This window comes from Sesamum indicum, linkage group LG3 (assembly GCF_000512975.1).
Source record: "Sesamum indicum cultivar Zhongzhi No. 13 linkage group LG3, S_indicum_v1.0, whole genome shotgun sequence".
NCBI classification, from domain to species: Eukaryota; Viridiplantae; Streptophyta; class Magnoliopsida; order Lamiales; family Pedaliaceae; genus Sesamum; species Sesamum indicum.
The window spans coordinates 17,703,553-17,726,403 of record NC_026147.1 but is presented as its reverse complement, the minus strand read 5'-3'; the positions used below and the strand labels follow the sequence as shown (position 1 = coordinate 17,726,403).

The following is a 22,851-nucleotide window of genomic DNA, read 5'->3' as shown; positions in this document are numbered from 1 at the left end:
GTGAAATATTACATTCAAAAATAACGTGCCACCCCAGTTAATAAATAATAAAAACCCCTAAATGTAAGAAAATGACAATGAGATATGTTGTACTTTTTAAAAAGAAGGTTTGTTCTCAAGAAGTCGTTTTTTTTTTTTTTTTGTACTTATTTGAGTGTTGAACCCACATGCAATGTAAAAAGATAAGCACGTGATTACTATATACACAATGTTAAAAGGTCACGATTTTACTTGAGTCTGAGGACAAGAGACATATTCCGATTCTTTGTTTTCTTAACAAGAGAAGAATTAATTAAGCATGAAATTTAGTAAATGTGGTTTCTAAAAGTGGAGGCCAATATGAATCTTTGTTATTTTCTTGAAAATTCGTTCAACATAATTGATGTGACTTACGAATCTATTGATGTTTCATTGTATGATGTATTATTCGTTTTGGTTTTAAATGAGCTTTATCGATTTGATCTGAAAGGTGCCTCACTAAAAAGATGAAGTCTTGGGCCTTATAAGCCACTCAAGCTACTCATCGACCTCCTCGACAAGGGGCTTGGGAGGGACACACGGCCTCGATGTTCCCACAGATGGCATCAAATGATGTGGTTTGCGACTCGATCGGCGCCCCGTCGCGCGATGTACTATTTGCTCCTGTTCCGAATGGCATCATGAGTTTGTCTTGAAAAAACATCTCGCTAGGGAGATGAGGTCATGGGGCTTATAAGTCACTCAAATTCCTTTTTTGTAACTAATATGGAACTCTTGTCTACATTATCAATAATTTTGATGCATTTATATTATTTATTAGATAAGTTGAGGACTGCGAATAACTATTTTTGATTGGCAAAATATATTTCGTGCAAAATAACCTTAATTTGACTCAAAACGACAATCTTTTATACACATTTAAAATTAATAAAAAAGTATTTAAGAAACTATCATAAATTATAATCAGTTATTTATTTTATTTTTCTTCTCTTCGTATGATTATATATGCAAAAAATTAAGTTATATAACATGTGGGCTCCCAATACTTAAATACATACACATATAGAAAATAAAGTCTTGCGTTTCGTGACTTTGGGAGATATTTGATTTTGCTCAAAATTATTTCTTGTAGTTACATGAGATGTTTAAATTTAATGTTTGGTTGTATGTGGATTGGACAGAGATAATTTCTCAGTGCTACGAAACTCCCTTGTGAAGCAAGGGACCTTTTTGGGCTTGAGAATTGAGGTATGAAGCAAGGAATTTGATTCCGACCATAATTTATTTAATTATAATTAATTATCATAATTAAAAATTAATAATCATTGTAAAAAATTATTAATCAAGACCACGCAATAATTTTTTTATCGCAGTATTTGTGAGTGTGACAATAACGAAAAGTCATGATAAAATATTTATCAAGGCTCATAATCATGGTAAAAATAATTTTTATGATGAATAAATAAGAGGACGAGAAGTTCTCACCGTGACCCGTGTCGCAAATTATTTGCAACACAAAAGATGTAACCCGGAAAAAAATTGTGATCCGTCGCTAAATATGTCATTTCCAAAAAATGAAAAAACCCTGTTTCGGACCAATACGTGACAAAAAGGTCATGGTAAAAATAGTAAAACTATTTGATGGAAGTTGCAATGATATATTGATTTCCAAGTCTCGCTCTAATTAATAGGAGAGTATTTTTTGTTAAATTTGAAGTGATATTTTACTTTCTTTTGTAGTCAAAATGCTCCAAATCAAGTATTATATTATAACATAGCTTATAATGGATTGATGAAATGGAAAAAGGTAAAGAGAAGTCAAAATAAACATATGGACATATTAGAAGGAAAAATTAGGTGTGCCCATGCCTAAATTTGCAGGAATATGACTACAAAAGGAAAGTTCAAGACTCAATTTTCGGAAATATTTGAAGCTGATTGGGATACCTTTTGATGATTGGAAGCTAATTTTGCTGGAGGAATATATTTAGGACAATAGTTTAATTTTCTTTAGTTTTTTAGTTTAATTAAGAATTTATCTTTTTTAATTCTAATAAAATTATTTAATATGCATATTTTACATCGAATGCCCGGGAACGATCAACGGAATACCCCTTGATCGGCTTTTGATTTTACTATGTACGTGGTTACCGCTTTTGGGCTTCCGCTTCCTAGGCCGATCCACTCCTTTCATAATTATATGCAGAAAGATTAATTAATCATGGACACATAATTGTGGATTAAGTTAACCTTTAGCAGCGGAAGTATGTTGATCCACGTAGCCGGATTTCATTGTCTACAAGCCCATGCATTGATTGAATCATAAACACGTTGTCTTGAAGTTCACCCTATGAAGACCTTCAAAATCTCCCCACGTTGGATCGTGCTCCAAATGTTGAAGAAATCACGAATACCCCTTGCTCACTTTGGTGGATTACTATCACAGTAACCCATTGGTTTATACACCTCAAATCCATCGATGCTCCAAGAAAAAGCATAGAGAGAAATATATTGAGAGCGAATATTTGAAAAGAGTATATTTGCATGAGTGTTCGTAATCAACTTATATTTTTAAGAGGAATTCGTATCTCAATATATATTTGGAGCACTATAAATGGAGAACTGCCGAATATTACTTTGTATTAATTTCTCCTACCAAAATCGCGCGCTCCTCATAGAGTCGCGTTTCCGTGAATTCTTTTCATCCCAATAGAACCCCTCCCGAGAATCAGAGAAGCGCTCCGAAGACTATGGTAGAACCACCATAAAACCACTGACGAAGTAGCCGAAGAAAAGAAAAGCTCAGACAGTGCAGACATGACCAATCGCTTTGCCTCCTCGAAACTCTATTCTTCTCTCTTCTCTTCTAAAGGTCTCTCTCTATCTCTCTCTCTCTTTGTGTATCTATATGTATATACGTACGCACACACATATGAAGTTATTGTCTACTGTGTGAATTCATGTTTTTTGTGTACCAACTAACGCAAGATTTCATCTTACAGTGAACCCATTTTCTGCGGCTTGCTTTTCCACACACATTGTTGGTGAATCCCCAGTTCTTGTAATCTCCCTGTCTCTGTGTGTGTGTTTATTTGAGTACATTTGTTACATAACTTGTGTAATATTAACAGACACAATTGCACTTAGGAATCGATTTTGTTTGACGCGATTTTTGAAAGCTTTTATCTCTTTCCTTTATCTATTTTTTGATGGGTGAAGGTCAGGGATTTTATTCATGCGGCTTTGTATGATCCGGAACATGGGTATTTTTCTCAAAGATCAGGCTCAGTTGGAGTGCTCGATAGAAGCATTAAGTTCAATCAGCTCGAAGGTTGTTCAATTCTTTATTAATTGTTGATTACATGGCCTTTTATGTTTCTCCATAATTAATTGCAGTTGGCTTTATTTGATTTGAAATGTAAGTTTGTCCAGTCTGTTGTGGGATTGAAGATTTGATTCTAAGCCCAGAATTGAATTGTGTAGTGAATTGGACAGTGGTTTTAATTTTCTGTGGCAGCTTAATGTAGCTTCAATTAAGATAATTTTGTTAGGTAAGAGTAGAATTGATGTTAAAGAGGGACTAGTTTGTTTAGATATTGAAAAAGAAAACTTAGAAGCTTCAGCTATCATGATGGTGAGCTGTATGTACTCTTGTAGCTTTTGAAATGATGTAAAAAATAGTTCTTGATGTATATTCATCAGAAGATTCCATGTCGGTTCTAATTGGTTGTTAAGCTATCTCTTTCTAGTTTCCTGTATAATTAATAATTTTTTTTTTTGTGAGTCTTGGGACTCGGGGTAAGCATAATCCTCCATGTATATGACTACCACTAAACCAAATGATTGACTTCTTTGGAGTTGGAAACTTAGAGTCTCAGGACTGACCAAGAATGACCCATTAATGAACATTTCCTATTGTAAATGGGAAGCACTCTGTTAATTCATATTGAAGCAGGAGGGTAATCTGTTACCTTTATTGCATTGGTAATCCAATGACCTCAATAGCAAAATGTGCTTTATGGAGAAATTATTAAAAGGCAAAGGGAAAATGACTTGGGGTGATTTGTGGATGCAACATGTCACTGAAATTTTTGCATTCTTCATGGTGGTGGGAGACCAAGGAAGTTTCAATGTTTTAGCTGTTAAACATTTTCTTGGGATTGCCAGTTCTGAGATCAACTAAAAAGTATTGCTTGTTTTGATCTTCGGCCATGCTTCTTTTCAGTTGAGGGCTAGATCAACTTCAAAAGTATGGCTTTGTTTTGTTTTCATTTTTTACTCTCTGAAAGATTGTAAAAGATATCCAGAATGTTTGTCTATGTTTTTATAAAACACATAGTTCAATTTGCTTTACATGATTTTTGTTTATCTTGCACTAATACAAAATACAAAACTAACAAATTAAAGACTTTAAAAGAACCACAAAGACTTACCTCTATCTTTCAGAAATAAAGAAAAATACCATAAAATTAAAATGAAACAAAGCCAAACGCTTGCTCTGAACTCTTTGTTAGTGGTTACTTTTGTTTCCAGATGAGGACAGTCCTCTCTTTGTAATCTCAGCTGCTTTATTATCATCTAACTTCTGCTCGTCTTTCTCCAATTGCTTTGATGAGCATTGAATGCCTTTCTTGTGCAGAGCTGGAAGATAGTTTGGCTCGAAATAGAGTATTTGATTATGGAAATATAGAAAGTGAAAAAAGTAGTAACTAGTAACATAATGCACAAATTATGTGGGAGGGCGGCTGTTTACAAAAGCTGATTTTGGTTATTTTTAGAGTTATATATATTGTCATACTGTTTATTTTCTCTATGTAAGGACCCTTGAAAAATAAAAAGTCTCATAATTGCTCTTTCTGGAAGCCATTGATTATGCATGAGTTTTCACTGTTCAAATTATGAAACAAACTTTTAGGGCGAAAAGCTTATATGAAGCACCTGGACGCAATCTACAAGCAGAGTGATACATCATGGTTTACTCCAGTTGAGCTTTTTAAGGTATAATACCAGAGAAGCTTGTGATGCTGAAGTTTCAATTATTTCTATTTGCTAGTTGAATTGTGAAGTTGGCTGGAAATGCTTAGAAGCACCTCTATGAAAGTGCCCCTTTATTTATATGTGCAAATTATTCAGTTGGAAAACCTCTCATTAGCAAGATTGACTGCAAGTATTAAAATGACTTTCACATTTTATGTTACTTTCTACAATTTTAATTATATCTTGAGCTGTATCTCATGAATTAAAATTTCTTTTTCCAACTGGAACTGTAGTAGCTTAATCAGGGAGGAAAATTGAAATATGTTATTGCTTTTTAGTTAATATTGAATTATTTTGATTGTAACCTTGATCTTCTTTAATGCAATAAAAAAAGAAGTTCATATTGCCTGAATTACCTCTCTATTTTGCTGCTAAAAATAATGTCTTGTACAGATGTGTTTAATCATCTTCTCGACTTGTTTAAAGTTCTCTCTGCCTTCTTCCTCACCATGATATTCTGTTCTGGGTTGCTCATGATGGCTTCTGATTAAATCAGATAAAATCAATACCCTTTGCTGCTGCCATATCTAGCTTGCATTTTGCAGCTAAGTATCTCTACGTGATGACATTATAAATAAGCATGCATAGTATAACTAACTTTAGTGTTGTTCAGTTACTTCAAGACCAAATCTTATAAGTCATGACTGACTAAAATCTTAGGACCAACCAAACATGGGATATGTAATCTGCTGAGTTTCTTTGAGGAAATATACGATTATTAAAAATTTCTGAAAAGTATTGCTAAAGCATGAGTTTGGAGCTCAATTAAATTATATATGTTTTCATCTCCGATCCATTCATGCGGAAAACACTTATGCGGTAAGCAAACAATGGGGAATTAACATTTTACTAAGGTTATGGATTTACCCCCTCCAAGGTGAAACTTTTGTGATTGCATAACTTCTTTGCTTACCCTCCTGCCCTTCGTGCACACTAAGTTGAGGGGAGCATATCCTTAATACTATCCCAATACCTGCATCCTGTTCCAAAAGTAAATCGAAAAGAAAAACCAGCTTCTTTACCTTTTGCATTGCTTTCTCCATATTATCTTTGTTTTTAATATTATATATTTTTTTTATCTCTTGCAGCCTTGGTATGCCCATGGAATAGCTGAAGCAATTATGCGGACTGCTAACCTATCTGTTCCACTGAAAGTAAGTTCTTTAGTTTTTTGGTTTCCATGCCACACCATGAGTGTTATGTTTTTGTCTTTGATATGCTGATAGCTTTAGAACTTGTTATTTTATCTCAATACAATGATTTTTATATTGTTATTGATCAATCCTGTTTATATATGAAGCCATCTAATTGCTATGAGAAATAGTAGAAGTGGCAGTTTACAAGTCCTGGTAACTTTGGCGAATAACTCTTGTGAGGATATGGTGGTGCTCCATATTTACATGGGGAACCCAGAGATGAATTCCATTTGTTTATCCATTATTTTCTTATCTTTTTAATTAATAAATTGTGAATGGCATTCATTGTTGAATCATATTGGTGTTTGTAATTGCACCCTATGGCCTCAGATAATCACTAGGTTCCTAGCTTTAATCATTAGAATCTTCAACTTGCTTCCTTGTGGAAATCTTAAGCTGATGGCTATTTGCATGCTTATTGACTGTCATATTGCAGCAATTGGTTCTGGCAAAATGAGCATCGATATTTCCTCTGTCCCAATTCATCACTCTTGTTTTGTTTTTAGACTTCCAAAAATAAGGCTCCTGTTCCTAAATTCGACTTTTCTCTTAAAGAAACACTCTCACTTTAAGCAATGATGAGGCACCACCAACTTTTAACCTCTACTTTTGAGGGTAATAATGTAAATTTTCCAAGTCTTATCTGAAACTCTATGCTGATTGAACTGGATAAAAGAAGATGGAATTGCAGGAGTATCTATTTGAGATTTGTGATGGTTTGTGATTGAAATTTAGCAGTAGTTGGTAAAAATTTATGGTTACTTCGAGTGTTGAGCCTGGCAGGTTCTGCAGAAGATCATCTATCAAAACCATGTTCGCAAAATTCTCAGGTGCTCAGAAGTAAAAGCAGTGGCTTGAACACTGAAGAGCTGTCCTGATTTTGGAAGACCAACTCTCTTTTATCACTGGCTGTCTATCCAATAATAAAACAATTGCAATTGATCACTTTTTAATGTTGATTTTTATATCCAGAAAATCATTTTCCATGTTTGTATTCATCACTGCCCCCCTCTTTATAAGCTTACCCACGAGAAGCACAAATCCTCCGCGCGGATTGTAATTCCATAGTACTCGAAAGACTGAAATAGAGTCAATCAAGAAGGCCGTAAGACCCTTGCAGTCCCAAACAGCATAGAGCTTGGGAAGCTCGGATCTGATCAAGATCTGGACAACAAGGAGCACTCAACTACTAGTCTAGTCTAGCAGTAGTTTTCCTATTAATTTGCAATGTGAATATGAATATGACTTATGAAATTAGTTGAGTAGGCCTGCGTTCGTTGTCTGGTTTACACATGTTAGGTCTCTTTAGTAATGCTTTCCATCCCCTGATACACTTAGCTGGAGACGAATAAACTGAGAATGGATTTTTATACCTTAGGAGTTAGGATGACAGTAATTCATTTGCTTCAATAGATTGTTGTTGAATGAATTTTGACACGCATGTTTGCTAGTGTTGAGAATAGAAATTTATCTATATGTTTGCTAATGGGTCTTCTGACAAAGTGTTTGAGGTCTTTTTAATCTAAACGGTTACCTTTCCTTTTTACAAACTTTAGAATAGTAGAATGGTATCTTGTGTTAGATTGATTGTTAGTTTACCATGTCCTTCCTTCCCTGAAATTGAGAACTTAAACATATTTCTTTTGTTACTTCTTTTCCAGATATATGAGATTGGAGGTGGATCAGGAACTTGTGCAAAGGGTGTAATGGATTACATAAAATTAAATGCACCTACAAGAGTTTATGAGAATATGTCTTACATGTATGTATCGTGATGAGGCATCCTCGTTTTTCTTCTATCTCTGTCAAAAATGCTTTTGATGTATAATCTCTTGGAAGAAGGTTCTAGACATGCCCATTTTTTGTGCATACACATGCATGTTTAGTTTATTGAATTAGTCAGAACAAATTGAACCTAGATCTAGCTGGAATAGTGCCTTTAATCATTTTGAAGTTGAAGTTCGGTTCTTTTTTCTTTTCTTTTACAAATGAGGCATCTTAGCTGGATTTAAAAAATCTCGAGTGGGATAGATTTGCATTACTGCTGGAGCTTTAATTGGATAATGTGTATTCTATTGTCGTAGTTTCTTGTCGAAATAACAATGGTAATCGAATTTATTGCAGTTCAGTAGAAATCAGTTCTTCACTTGCCAAGAAACAACTAGAAACTGTTGGAGCAGTAGACAGTCACTTGGCAAAGTTTAGGGTAGAGTGTCGTGATGCTGCCGATGCAAATGGATGGGGTATGATGGCCTTATTTCTGCAGTGTTCTCTTTTACCTGTTACTTTGCATACTTCAGTTAATGTACTTTTCTCGGAAGCAGCAGTCTTTCTCATCAAACTTTTGTCAGTTTGTGGTTTAGACCATATACATAAATCATAATGTGAAAATTATTTGAGGACTGAAGTTTAATCTGAACTTACATCTGTTGGAACAGGTCTCGAGCAACAACCTTGTTGGGTTATCATGTTAGAGGTATGTGGTTACTGGTTTCCTTGATTTTACGTATTCTTTTGTGTGTACTATGAATTTGTGAACAAAATCAGAAGTTCACCAGTTAGTCAGTGTAGGTTGTTTGTATTCATGTTGTTGACATGAAAATCCTTGTTTAAGATAGACCTTGACCAGTGAATCGTTGTTTGTAATAATCATCACCTGTTCTATTCTTTGTAGGTGCTTGATAATCTTCCACATGATCTTATCTACTCTAAGGATCAAGTCTCATCTTGGATGGAAGTATGGGTTGAGAACAAACATGACAGGTAACAGCTTGTTTGGTCTCATTTTCATCTCAATTTTTAATTTTTATCTTCTTTGGATGTTCTTATTATTGTATTGGTTATTGTGTGAAAACAAAAATGTATTGGGACTACTTGATGTGGTTTATGATATGATATAGCGGTAAGGTTTACATTATAGAGATTAGATAAGGTTTAATTTTGGAGGTAACTATAACGCCATCCTTTGAGGTCTGGTTTAGTTATACATAGACTCCCTCCGGTCTTAAAAATTACGTCTACCTCCCTTGACGGTAATGTCTGATAAAAAGGCCTAATTTTCTTAATAAAATGACTCTTCTACACTTCATTATAAATTATACATACAAGCCTTGAGGTTTATTCAAATTACACGCACTTCCCCAAACGTCCATCCTTTTATGATAATATTAGTGAAGGTATATGTAGTCTTGGAAACATTTTGGGGGTGTATATGTATTTGAATCAAACTTTGAGGGAGGTTTATGTAATCTGCAAACACTTGAATTAGTCAAGTCAGTGGTAAAATTTAATTTTCATTGAATTTTTATACTGACATTAGCAAACACTGTTAATATCTTTAACAGTTGGTTGCGTAAGGTTACTACATATAATTTCCGAAAGTGGAGGAGTTCTACGTGTAATTAGATCAAACCTGACGGAGGGGCGTTGTAATTATCGCTTAATTTAATGATAATTGGTAGGTAGGTTGTACTTGTTATCATTTTAACTGTCATGTTATTGTATTTTGAAAGTATATATTGTTTATTTATTAAATTAATAATTGGAATATGTATACATGTATGTGTTTCTGCATTAACCAATTGGACAAAAATGTTTGACGAAAATGATCCAATCTGGGACTATAAAATCACTACAAAGACCAAATAGTTGTTGATTGGAAACTCAGGCCCAGGCCCATGATCAAGCCCAATACCCATTTAAAAGGATGGATCAGCATGTCAGATCCAACGGTCTAGGTTAACCTAGAAAGCTACCTTAATACTTCCACCCCACCCACGTTATTCTTCACCACACCATGACCATTTCTAGACAATGGAAGCCCTAGGCGGCTGCTTCAGCTGATGCCAAGAAAAGTCAGTCCCTACTTGAACTTTTACCAAATTTCTTGCGTAGCCATGAAACAATTGAATGGTATTTTTCTTGAACTATTTCTTCTTTTCAAAATGTATTTTTTGAGTTGTTAAAAAGAAAATGGAAATGATGGCATCAACTAAAAGGTCTCAGCAGGATGTAGCCATGGGAGGATAGAGGTCTGAAAACTACCAGAAAATGAGGAAGAGGGCCCTTGTCCGTGTTCGAGTTATACATACAGACGCTCGCAACCTCTTCCATAACACAATCGCCATTTTGGTGATATTGGCTGTAAGAAAAGGTGTGGATTGCATTCTAACATTGAAGTGCGATTTAGACTTGAGCTTCATGCCCCCTCTACCATGCCTCAACTCAGTTGAGCTATCACAATGCTTCCAGCATTGATCACATCCTCAGCTGATCCATTTCTTAATTTAGACACAAATTTATGAGTACTCTTTGCAGTGTTCTCGGCTTTCAATTGTGGGGCTCTCAGCCCTCGGAACTCTTTTTGTTCAGAGTCTTGATCACTTGTGATTAGTTGTAGAGGTGTGAATACGGACTTTGTGCAGGCTTACAACTTGGTGAGTTATATAGTTTCCTTTATAATTGGATTACTATGGTTGGAATGATAGAGGATGGAACTATTGTTATGTTCCAAGTCCTATATTTAGCTAGCTGCTAGGAATGCGGTCTCAAGAGTCTTCTTGGAGCGCATGTCTCTTGTGTTGTGTTGAAAATGATGGGAATTATTTGAAAGTCAAACTAGAGTGCTGGCTAATCGTAGACCAGGGTGTACCCTCCATTAGCAGATGATGTGCCTTAGTTCCACTTGACCTTATGGAACATAGATTTGATTGCTGTGAATTTGGATACAAATATGGTGACTATGTTCGTTGATGCTTGGCGATTCTTAAACAACTCACTGTATGCATTCATGCTGCTTCTTGACTCGGGCTCTATGTGTTAATGATGACTGGCTTCAACATGTTCCGCCTTTGTATTGCTTAACATGCCAAGAACTTGTAATGTTCAATCCACCCCTATCGGAAATGAATCATTTCATTCAAGATTGCTCAAAAAGAGGACGGTACAAGCCGTGATGATGAATAGGATGACACAAATACTAATAATGAAGAGAATGATACACATGATAAAACAAAATGTTGAAATAATGGTTAAGATTTAATTGCTACGAAGTGGATGTTATGACTTGTCTCTATGTAGAATAATTAATTTTATACTTGAGTGAATTAAACATTAACATTGTCTTTCTCTATGTACAATACTCAATGTTTTTAGATTTAAAAAATCTTGAAGTGATAGGATATATAAAATCTCCTTTTCATTTCTCTAGAAAAAATCAAGAGGGATGTACATATATAAACAACTTCCAAAATGAGATGTACATATGTAGATGTTCATATTAAAGCACAATACACAAAATACCAAATGTAACATGAATTTAATAATGTAAAAGATTTTGGAATATTTTATAAATATTGAAGTCTGTGGTTGCATGCATGAATTTAATAATGTAAAAGATTTTGGAATATTTTATAAATATTGAAGTCTGTGGTTGCATGCATGGTTTTCACACAAATATAAAATTGAGATAAGTCATATAAGTTTAGAAGCTTTTATATTATTTAAAATTTTTTTTGGAAGGGTTTTTGAGAGATTCTAATCATATCATTAAGATTAATTTTCACCATCCACTTGAAGAGGCCAAATGTATAAATATTGGGTAGGAGTTCCTTTTAATAATCAAATTTCGATATTAATATTTTCAATCAAAATTTTATCTTTAAAGTTTTTACTTATTTGTTCATTTTCTTTCTTCATATCTACTTATTGTCGTATGTAAATATTTAAATTTCAAATAAATATATATGTATGTATATACGTATTATCTTAACACATTATCAAAAGATACAGAAAGAAAAAAAAATTAATATTAAAAAAATAAAAACTATGCTTCACACGCAAAGCGCGTGTATTTTACTAGTTGATCTAATACATAAAAATGTTTTCCGTCTTTTTAACCTAGTAATACATGAATTCCCTTTTTCAAACAAATAACATTTTAAGTTGAGATTGAAAGGGAGAGACAAACAAGCCTTTCTAACTTGTCTGTTCGTTTTGTTTGTTATTCCCTATTTTTTATTGGAGAAAATTCAATTTTAGTCCTATAACTAGTTATGGATGTGGCATTTTTGGTCCTGCATGAATTGATTTTTGCAATGTAAGTATGTAACTTTAGAAATTTGACAATTTTCATCCTTTTTCTACTAATTTGGCTGGAAATTTGCATGTGACTTGCACACGACCCAATTTAATTACCATTTTAGTATGTAACTTGGGGGCGTTGGCATTACTTAGTCCTATGTCTTTATTCATTGAACTTATTTTGGTTCTCCTGCATGTTTATGTTGTATCTGGTCTCCTTGATTTTCTATTTTGCATTCCTATGCTCTTCAATAGGTCAGCACTGTCTGAGCTGTATAAGCCTTTAGAAGACCCGTTAATTGCAAGTTGCATGGAAATCCTGAATTTGGCAAAAGATGGTACTACTGTTGGAAGCATGGCAGGTTCAGTTGCCAAAAATATTTGGGCTAAAGTTTTTCCTCGGCCTCGAAGATGCTGGCTACCAACCGGTTGTTTAGTAAGACAATATTCAATAAAGTGTACAAAATTCTTTATCTAGATTTATTTATTTATATAGTAACCCAATAATAAATTGCACAGAAACTTTTACAAGTTCTACATGGTGCTTTACCAAAGATGTCTTTGATCGCATCCGATTTCAGTTACCTTCCTGATGTAAGAATACCTGGTGAACGAGCTCCACTTGTTGCAAGCAAGGTACAAGAGGTGTTATTCCTCTATGTCTTTCAATTTTTCTTCATGCATGGAGGCCAGTGTGTTTTTATGTTTATCTCCCCTCTTTTTGGTAATGAATTATCGTTTCAGTTACTAGTTGATTTAGCATATAGCAGAGTGTCAGGACTCAGGAGGGGCTTTATGCTACACTTCTGCCAAATTTCTGCTTTTTTAATGTTAATATCAAGAAACAGAAAACTATAACAGAACCTGATAATTTATTTCCTTTTGTTTATTTGTTTAAGTACGACTTATTTCTCTAGCACCGAAAAATGCCGACGTGGCATATCTGGAAATACAACATGAGAAAAGCATTTTTACTCATGCCTTTCTGCAAACTCAGATCTCTTCCCAGATTTAAGGAAGAAGAATTAAAGCCTTTCTGAACTCTTGAATTGTTAGGGAAGGCCCCGATTAGAAGCATAGATATTCAGTTTATTCACAGAATTCCATGAGTACCAAAAAGGTAAGAATGCCTTTTCACAACTTCATATCTTATTAAGGCTGCTCTACTCACCATTGGTTTAGCTAAAAGCTTAATTGCTATATATGTTGGGGCCTTTACAAATGTTCCCATATATGTTGGGGCCTTTACAAATGTTCCCTTTCCATATTTTGATCGTGTCCTAATCTGATCAAGAACAAACTGAACGTGGAATTGGTGCATAAAAGCTTATGTCTAGTCTCCTTGTTTTTTGCAGAAAGATGGCAATAGCTCAGATCACAGCAGTTATCTGGATGCAAAGGTTTACTACCTCTCTCTCTCTCTCTCTCTCTCTCTCTCTCTCTCTCTCCGTCGTTGCCTCCATCCAATTATTTGTTAGAACTTCTTCTCTAACTGGTGCACATTCCTTTTGCAAGTGCAAGATACGGTACATTATGTAATACGTTTAAATTAACAATATGACACAAAAGTTATAATGGACGAAGCATCAAGCTCAAGGGATAAGATGGATGTCTACAAAGATTATAGGTTTTTTACATGGGAGCTAGTAGTTATCATTAACAGGATAACTGTTGAAGATTCAGGGATTTTTGTCTTTTTCCTTTTCTTTTCTATCTTTTCTGTTGAAGATTCAGGGTTTACAGTTACAATTTCAGTTGAATGTGGACCTCAAACTAATTACACTGTCATACATGATATTCTTGCACGTGGAATCATTCATGTGTATTTGATAGGATTATTTTGATACTGAAGTTAACAACGAAAAATTAATGGTGACGGGACTCTTACGATCAACTAATGGATCTCATGCTAAATCAAGTGGCCATGAAATTCACTTTTGTTGATTAGGCCACGGAGGATTGTGAATGAACTCTCATCATTAGTTATACTTATCTTCACAACCAATGTAAACATGTTATCTTCTTTAGAATATTGTGTACTATTTGTTCATTTGCCCTTAATAGTGCTGAAGGTTAATAGTAAAAATTTATTTTTCCTGTGACGATGCTTGTAAAGAGGGGAAACATTGCAGCGATGCGGAACTAATTCATATCCATTTATTTAAGTACCTATTTTATCTATTTTCTTTATGTTTGAATGTTATAGTTATGTGTCTGAAGACTTGAGTAGTACCTCTTGTGACATATGATCACTGATTAGTGCCCGAATATTTTCCTCCACAGGGTGATGCTGATATATTTTTCCCAACAGACTTTTGGCTTCTGGAACGTATAGATCATTATTGCTCTGGATGGTTGAAGCCACATGAAGATAATTCTTCCAAGAAGGGAAAGAAGAGGCGCACTCTTACGGTAATTTCTTCACCTTTTAGTATGAAAATACTTGTACTTGGTAACTACATAGTTGTCTATACTTAGTCAAATTGGTGACAATTTTGCTTCCTCTATGTAAGACATTTACATTGAGATTGGTAAAGGTACAAATGCATCTAACTAAGTTCTTAGAAGTTCATAAAAGTCAAAACAGACCAACTGCCTTAATCTTGAGTTACATGTACATTTGTCTATATCAAGTACAAAATTGCCTTGCATATTCATTTTGATTTAGCAAAAATGTAATTGTGTCCCATGTTTGCTGAGTTATCAAGTGGAAAAGGTCAAGGGTGGATGAAATTTTCATATTGAACAATATATTATTACTCCCTCCATCCCGTAATTGTGTGCTTAGTCTGACTTTCAAGGACTTTTAGACGCAGTTGAATATTGTAAGTTTTGTGTGTTTTTAAATTGTTGTTCTTAAAAGCAATGCTTGAGAGATAGTAACTGATTGCCAATGAAATGGTACAAATTTATGCAAAATCACATCTGCAGATGTGATTACTTCACTTGTTATATTAAATGGTATCTTTCTGTGGCTGAATACCTGGTGCTCACTGCTCTCTTCCCCTCCCTGTATTATGCTTCTTCATGTTAGCTCGATACCTCATCTTTCATGGAAGAATTTGGTCTTCCCTCCAAGACAAGAACCAAGGACGGATACAATCCGATGCTGGATGATTTCAAGAATACTAAGTTCTATCTGAGTGTTCCTACGCATAATATCAAATAGATAGCTTGGAGTAGTAAATCAACATCAATTTACAAGAATCCTCAGGTGTGTTCAGAGAAGACATTTCTGGCATCTTGCCTAAATTTAAAGAGGAAAAAAAAAAAAAAAGGACACCAAAATCTCACCAAGTTGGGGGGGATTACTGCAGATCGTCGAGATCATGATGTTTGAAGATTTGTGGTTTATCAACGATGGCAGTACTATGGACAAAAGCACTAGGGTTAAGCAGTTTCGTCAGTGTCTACTGTTATTCAGCACAGAGGACGGACAACATGGGACAAGCATTCCGAAGGCATAATTTTGATCGACACGAGAATTCTTTCACATTTGAAGAGTTGCACTGCAGCTGATATGTTGGTAAACTGATTCTCAATGGTGGACATATAGGAACCAAGAAATTGTGAACTGAAGAGGTACTATGATTTTGGTTGAGGAATGTAGAATAGCAGTTGTATTAATTATTTGCTTATTTCTTATGGGCAGCAGCCGAAGGATGGATATCATACATTTGCATTTCTTACGAGTCATACAAAAACCCATTTTCCTTCTGTGTATAAGTGAACCAATAAGCCTATGCATGATCAAGTGGTGCATTGTTAAGGCCTTTTTGCCTTTGCACTAATTTCAACTTCACTTCATCTGATTAAGGTTTAAGAGGGTGTTTGTTTAGATGACCTTATAAGCTTGTAGTACTTGTAAATGCTGTTAGATTTGTAAGATATTAATTTTATTTAAAAAATTAAGCACGTCAGAATAAGATTTGTATTTTGTTGGAGAAAGGAAAAGACTGATTACATATTGACTATTTATTTTTATACCAAAAGTCACAGGCGACATTTAAAAGGAGAGAAATTTGCAGAGTAGTGGGGTGGAAAGAAGAAGAGAGACAAAAGATGAGATGAGAGAAAATAAATTTGATAAAAAAACCCCAATTGCCTCCTTTTACATGGAAATTCACTACAAACAAAAAGCTGAAAATTATAATAAATTTAGCTTGCAATTGGTTGCCTCCGCAGGCAACTCCAAATTATCCCAACTCCAAAACCCACGGGTCGACTATAAAGATGAAAAACCCGACAAGAAATAATAAAAAAGAACTCATGTTCACACTTTCATACCTAATCCGCCGCTCTCTCTTCTGTTCTTCTTCTTCACACTTTCCTTCCACGCCGCTCCTGCGCATCGTCGCCATGAACAACTCGTCGTCCACCCCTTAAAATCATTATCCTTTTCTTTGTTGCTTACAAATTACAACATCAAAACCATTCCCTAATCAAAATCTGAAATCCCTAAAATCAGCCTCCAAGTTCAAAGTCTTCGGCGTCGTACCACTAACGCTGGTAATTATTTATTTTTTCGGCCTTATGTTGTTTAATTTACTGAACTTGGATGGATGAGGGTTATGTTTGTGTATGTTCTGTTTGTTTTATTTTGATGATTTTTTTATGAAATCATGGAGGTTAGACCAAGTTCATGAAGCCATTGTTGTGAAGATATTGCTATTTGTAGTTGCAGTTTTTGCCCTATGGATATAGAATAGGAAAAATGCAATATTATCCTATGAAAAATGAAACAAAGATAAAAGAAAAAAATCAATGTAAAAAATAAAATAGCAAATTATTTTTTTATTTTGGAAAATTAAATTTGTTAATTTTTTGAAATATAGGGTTTATTTGCTCACTTCACATATGGCACGGGGAAATTGCATTTAACCCTATATATTAACTATGGATGGTATAGTGGTGTTAAATGATATACAGTCGCTTTAATAATAATAATAATAATAATAATAATAATAATAATAATAATAATAATAATGTAATTAGAATTAATTTCAAAATTATCTAATTAGGAATATAATTGTTATATGTAAAAATTAGTAAAGTGGTATTACGTACCGTAGTTTGCAATTATAGAAAGTTTTTCTTTTCTATACTAGTATAAAGAGAACAAAATGGACACCCTAAAAGTGTTTAAATACACTTCATCCCTCTTAACTATACTTGAGATAACATTTACCTGAAGGCCGTGTTTACTAGGTAGTATTAGCATGGATATCTAGCCTTATCTATACTAGTGGTTTGTTTACAGAATTTTTGCATGGATCGGTACTTATACCAAGGCCCGGTACTATGCTGCAATATTTGCTGGATTAAAATCCGGCCTCCAAGAGTGGGATTTAATTATCCCGCTCAGCTTGGAAGACTCCTTCATTCTTCTTTCCTTAATATACCCCTTTGGTTGCGTCAAATAATATTCCCAATCGTGTTTAGCCCCATTTTCTGCTACTTCACTCCCAATTTTGTGCCAAATCACTGAGTTGTTCTCTTCTTGGAAGGAGGAAGAGTCGAAGCAGCTTGTAGTTAATGGGAAGCAAGAAATCTGGGGATCGTTGGAGCAATGATGAAGCTTTCTCCTCCAAGAGTGAAACCCTTTTGCAACCAGAAGAAGTCATTAGCTTTCTTATGTTCTTCTGCAACCCCATCATTTCCTTCAGCACCTTCATCTCCACAACTTTCAAATATGGCTGCTGCAATACTCAACTCCCCAACCCCACAACAGGCGTTGAGGATTTTCAACTCAGCTTCGAGAAATGTGAACCCTGCGAAAACTTTAAAACTCCATTCAGCCATTGTTCATCTTTTAACTGAGGCGAAGTTGTATGTGAAGGCCAGGTGTTTGATAGAAGGCCTGATCGAGATTTTGAGGAGAACCCGGAAGCCCCACAAAGTGTGTTCCTCGATTTTCAATGCGCTTAAGCATGTTCAAACATCGGGGTGTCGTCCAAATGTGTTTGGAGTGCTGATTGGTGCTTTGTGCGAAAGGGGCCTCGTTGATGATGGGTATTGGGTGTATCGCAAAATGGGGAAATTGCCTGCAGTCCAGGCATGCAATGCGCTTTTGAATGGGATTCTGAAAACGGGTCGTGTTGAACTGATGTGGGAGGTTTACAATGACATGGTTTTAAATGGTTTATTGCCTAGCGCGGTGACTTATGGAATACTAATAGATGCTTCTTGTGATCGAGGGGATATTGTGAAGGCTAGATTGTTGCTTGAAGAGATGATTGAGAGGGGATTAAAACCGACAGTTGTTATTTACACGACCCTTATACATGGACTATGCATAGAGAATAATATGCTGGAAGCAGAAAAAATTTTCACAAGGATGCGAGAGTATGGAGTGGTGCCTAACCTCTACACTTACAATGCTCTAATAGATGGTTATGCTAAGATGGCGAGTGTTGAAAAAGCTCGCAGGGTTTATTATGAAATGTTGGATCAAGGAGTGCTGCCAAATGTTATTACCTATAGCATCCTAATATATTTGCTTTGCAAGAAAGGTGAGCTTGTAGCTTTTAGGAGCTATTTTGTGCATATGGTGAAGTTGAATGTCATTCCTAACGTTTATATATATAATTGCTTAATGGATGGCTTCTGTGAGGCCGGTGATCTATCTGCTGCTATGGACATGCATCTGGAGATGGAGATATTTGGTATTTTGCCAGATGCTGTCACGTATGGAATACTTATGAAGGGCTATTGTAGAATTGGTAGAGTTGAGGACGCAGAGAATTTATTTTGCAAGATGAACAAGGAAGGATTGATGCTGAACTCTGTCCTATTCAATACGCTGATTGATGGGTATTGTAAGAAAGGAAACATGGAAAAGGCTGTGGAAATTTCTTCTCAAATGATAGAGAAGGGCTTGCAACTTGATATCGTTACATTTTGTACACTGATAAATGGCTATTGCAAAGCAGGGCAATTGGCGACTGCTATGGGATTTTATAATGAAATGACAATTAAAGGTTACAAGCTTGATGTAGTCGCTTATAGCGCTTTGATCGATGGCCACTTCAAAAATGGTTATACTGATGCAGCTCTTCAGTTGCACAAAGAAATGATGGATGCTGGTATAGCTCCAAATATTTTCACGATTACTTCTGTGATTGATGGGCTGTGCAAAGATGGACGGATAAATAATGCAATCAATTTTTTCTTGGAACAAACTACAACTGAATTTTCTGCTGAAACAGGTCAGGTGGATAGTAATCATATGAGCTACTGTTCCCCCAATAACATTACATATTCAATCTTAATCAATGGTCTGTGCAAAAATGGTCAGACTTTTAAGGCCAGTAAGTTTTTCTCGGACATGCGAAGCAGTGGGTTACAGCCAGAAGTGTTTGATTATGCTGCCATTATCCAAGCGCACTTTGGAGCTAAGCATGTGCTCCCTGTGATGATGCTAAAAGCAGATATGGTGAAGATGGGGATACTGCCAAATGCATTCATATATAAGGTACTAGATAGAGGTTACCAGGAGATGGCATACTTTGCATCAGCTCAGAAGTGTCGTGATTATTTATGGAATTTAGGTTTGGATTATACAAAATTTTCTTTTACACAGTCCCCTGTATAATGTAGATGATAATTTGCAGCGATTCGTGAATGCAAATCAAGTCTAGAGCAGTTGTTACCTTATGAGAAATTGCAGTTTGATTCAAACAAGTGTAAATTGTAGTTAGATTTTAACGTGTTTCATGGTTTATGACCATCTCTTTCAAGTTCTGTGTTTCTCATTGGAAGGGATGACTACATACGACAATAGCAATGTGCAAGTCACTGTGATGACAAGTGAAATAGCACCGGAGGAAGAGTATTCGATCCACAGGCTAGAGGTAGGAGAACCAAAATTTGTTGAAGTGTTTGATAAGAGAAAGCAGAGAGCCCCTGTGGCTAGGAAGAAACAACTCAAGAAGGCTCCAAAGAAGAAATCACGAGCAAAGATGCAAAGTAAAAGAGGTAAAAGGAAGGGGAAAAAAAGAATAATAAACACTAGCCATGAATCATTATGTCGCCACCCTCCAGCTTTTCAACGAATTCAACTAATGTTAAAACTTGATGAACATCTTATTTTTACATTGCCATTGAATTAGCTTTCTATTTTTGCCACAAAAAAAAAATATATTTCTTGGCTTTTTGTCTTTGCTTATCATAAATGCACTGGGAAAATGTCAAACGGGAGAAAACAAAATTGGGAAAAAGAGGGGAAAGACGAACTAGGGCTGAGGGTAGGCAAGGTGAAATTTCAAATTCAAGGGTACAAGAAAGTTATTTTACAGTTAAATGATCCCACTTAATCCGGGATGTAAACACGCTTCGGCGGATATATTATGGAATGTGTATGCCCTAGTAAACGTATGTGTAATCTATCCCTTTTGGGACAATCTACTTTGTTGTCCCAAATCAATCCAGGTAGGTATATCCTGTCCCATCAAGTAAACACGACCTAAATTAACAAATGTGATGGCCCCATTGTGATTGGACTACCGACAATCTGTGGGCAGCAAAAAGGTGGCGAGGAAAGCATTGTATCTCGGTTTTTTATCGTGGACTATTGGGCTTTCTTGTATACCACATATGGTTCGAGCGCAATCTTTGACGATTTGATGGAGGAATACGCAGGGCACCTTCCATAGGAAAACTTATTATTGACAACGGGTACTTAGTGTTGATTTATCTCCTTCTATTAGTACTTGTGCACTTTTTCATTTATGGCGGATCCCTTGGCCTGTCGACGTGATTACCTAGCCTTTCATGTTGTATTGTACTGAATTACTACCATTTATTTAATGAAATTTACATTTACTGAAAAAAAAAATTAACAAATGTGAACCTTACCCCACATAACTCAGTATTTAACAATATTACCCATTATAATATATATATATATATACACATATTTGTAGTTTAAAAGATTTTTATTAATTTATTTCGAAAAATGAATGATATATATCGTCATATTTTTTAGAAATATATATTTAAAAAACTTATATAGAATTACTCATTTTTATTTCAAATTTGAATTGTTAACAGATTAATTTTATTATTAAATTAATAAAAATCTTTTAAACTTTTTGCATTTATTATACTAATTCATTATCTAATCTTGAGTTTGTAAACAATAATAAATATTGATTATGTTTTACTTTATTTTAATTAAAATATATTCTTTTTAATTAATAAATCTTTTATTAAATTTATAATGTAACAATTTAAAAAAAAATCATGCATGTGAAAAGGGGCAAACAAGGTATGCCCCTCGTGCAGTGAGTACTGCAAATAATGTCAGCGGTACTCCTGCACTTGTATTTTAAATTACCGCGAGTACTATTTTTGTAATTTTTTTATTTTTTAATATTATTTAAATTATTTTCCCGTTGTTCTTCACCATACCATGACTATTTCAAGACAATGGAAACATTAGGCGGCTGCTTCTGCTGATGCCAAGAAATGGTCAATCCCTACTTGAATTTGTACCAAATTTCTTGCGTAGCCATAAAACAATTTAATGGTATTTTTCTTGAACTATTTCCTCTTTTCAAAATATATTTTCTGACTTAGTAAAATGAAAATGGAAATGATGGCATCAAGTAAAAGGTCTGAGCAGGATGGGCAATGTGGTAGCCATGGGAGGACAGAGGTATGAAACTTAGCAGAAAATGGGGAAGAGGGCCCCTGTCTGTGTTCGAGTTTTATATACAGACGCTCGCAACCTCTTCCATAACAAAATCGCCATTTTGGTGATATGGGCTGGAAGAAAAGGCGTGGATTGCATTCTAACATTGAATCGCAATTTAGACTTGAGTCCTACAATTTTCATGCCCCCTCTACCATGCTTCAACTCAGTTGTGCTATCATAATGCTTCCTGCGTTGATCACATACTCAGCTGATCCATTTTTTGATTTAGACACAAATTTATGACTACTCTTTGTTGTGCTCTTGGGTTTTAATTGTGAGGCTTTCGACCCTCGGAACTCTTTGTTTCTTTATATTCAGAGTTTTGATTCCATTTGAGTTATACAGTTTCCTTTATAATATGGATTACTATGGTGGGAATGATATTGAGGATGGAACTATTATTATGTTCCAAGCCCTATATTTTGCTAGCTATTGCGAATGCGGTGTCGAGAGTCTTCCTGCAGTACATGTCCCTTGTGTTGATTGACCTAAGCGTAGACCAGGGTATAATCCTCCATTAGTTGATGATGTGCCTATATACTCTTCATTTTGCAATGTGGACCCTTTGAGAGATCAAATCAAATTTGATTAAATCGAATCGATTACATACTAAGTGTAATAAATTTATTATATGATAAATCATTCACTAAATTGTGCGTTAATTACAAGACAAGTTTGATTCAATTGTTATAACATATACACTCAGTTAAGTATTATTGATGCAGTTACAGAAATCTAATTTAAATCGTGAAATCAAAATCTCGTAATTATATAAAATTTTGAATAAACACTCTAAAAATTGTTTCTTAAATTTCCCTGCAGTGCACCTGAAAATAAAGAAAAGTGAAGAGGATAAAATAG

General features: G+C 34.9%; 2 protein-coding genes across 7 annotated transcripts; both read left to right on the top strand.

Moving 5' to 3' along the window:
- LOC105158665 lies at window positions 2,657-16,136 on the top strand. 3 transcript variants are annotated; one of them, XM_011075492.2, is made up of 15 exons: window positions 2,659-2,851; window positions 2,982-3,040; window positions 3,199-3,310; window positions 4,895-4,977; window positions 6,105-6,170; window positions 7,874-7,974; window positions 8,337-8,455; window positions 8,651-8,688; window positions 8,887-8,975; window positions 12,549-12,729; window positions 12,813-12,929; window positions 13,649-13,693; window positions 14,577-14,705; window positions 15,328-15,507; window positions 15,611-16,136. In XM_011075492.2, the coding sequence occupies exons 1-14, from the start codon at window positions 2,797-2,799 to the stop codon at window positions 15,460-15,462; spliced, it is 1,329 nt and encodes a 442-aa protein (XP_011073794.1). In that variant the 5' UTR covers window positions 2,659-2,796; the 3' UTR covers window positions 15,463-15,507; window positions 15,611-16,136. The 3 variants fall into 3 exon arrangements, 2 of the variants coding, with proteins under 2 accessions (XP_011073794.1, XP_011073793.1); XR_847533.2 differs by lacking the exons at window positions 15,328-15,507; window positions 15,611-16,136 and adding an exon at window positions 13,350-13,413 and having other exon boundaries at window positions 2,657-2,851; window positions 14,577-14,667; XM_011075491.2 differs by having other exon boundaries at window positions 15,328-16,136.
- LOC105158664 (pentatricopeptide repeat-containing protein At5g61400-like) lies at window positions 16,318-20,149 on the top strand. 4 transcript variants are annotated; one of them, XM_011075489.2, is made up of 2 exons: window positions 16,318-16,802; window positions 17,808-20,149. In XM_011075489.2, the coding sequence occupies exon 2, from the start codon at window positions 17,863-17,865 to the stop codon at window positions 19,885-19,887; it is 2,025 nt and encodes a 674-aa protein (XP_011073791.1). In that variant the 5' UTR covers window positions 16,318-16,802; window positions 17,808-17,862; the 3' UTR covers window positions 19,888-20,149. The 4 variants fall into 4 exon arrangements, with proteins under 4 accessions (XP_011073791.1, XP_011073792.1, XP_011073790.1 ...); XM_011075490.2 differs by having other exon boundaries at window positions 17,804-20,149; XM_011075488.2 differs by having other exon boundaries at window positions 17,801-20,149.

Bases quoted from the DNA above. Each gene is read 5' to 3' on its own strand.
- LOC105158665 (XM_011075492.2), top strand. From the start codon at position 2,797: ATGACCAATCGCTTTGCCTCCTCGAAACTCTATTCTTCTCTCTTCTCT. The intron at 3,311-4,894 runs GTTGTTCAATTC...ACAAACTTTTAG, and splicing joins TAAGTTCAATCAGCTCGAAG to GGCGAAAAGCTTATATGAAG. The intron at 8,689-8,886 runs GTATGTGGTTAC...TATTCTTTGTAG, and splicing joins GTTGGGTTATCATGTTAGAG to GTGCTTGATAATCTTCCACA.
- LOC105158664 (XM_011075489.2), top strand. From the start codon at position 17,863: ATGATGAAGCTTTCTCCTCCAAGAGTGAAACCCTTTTGCAACCAGAAG.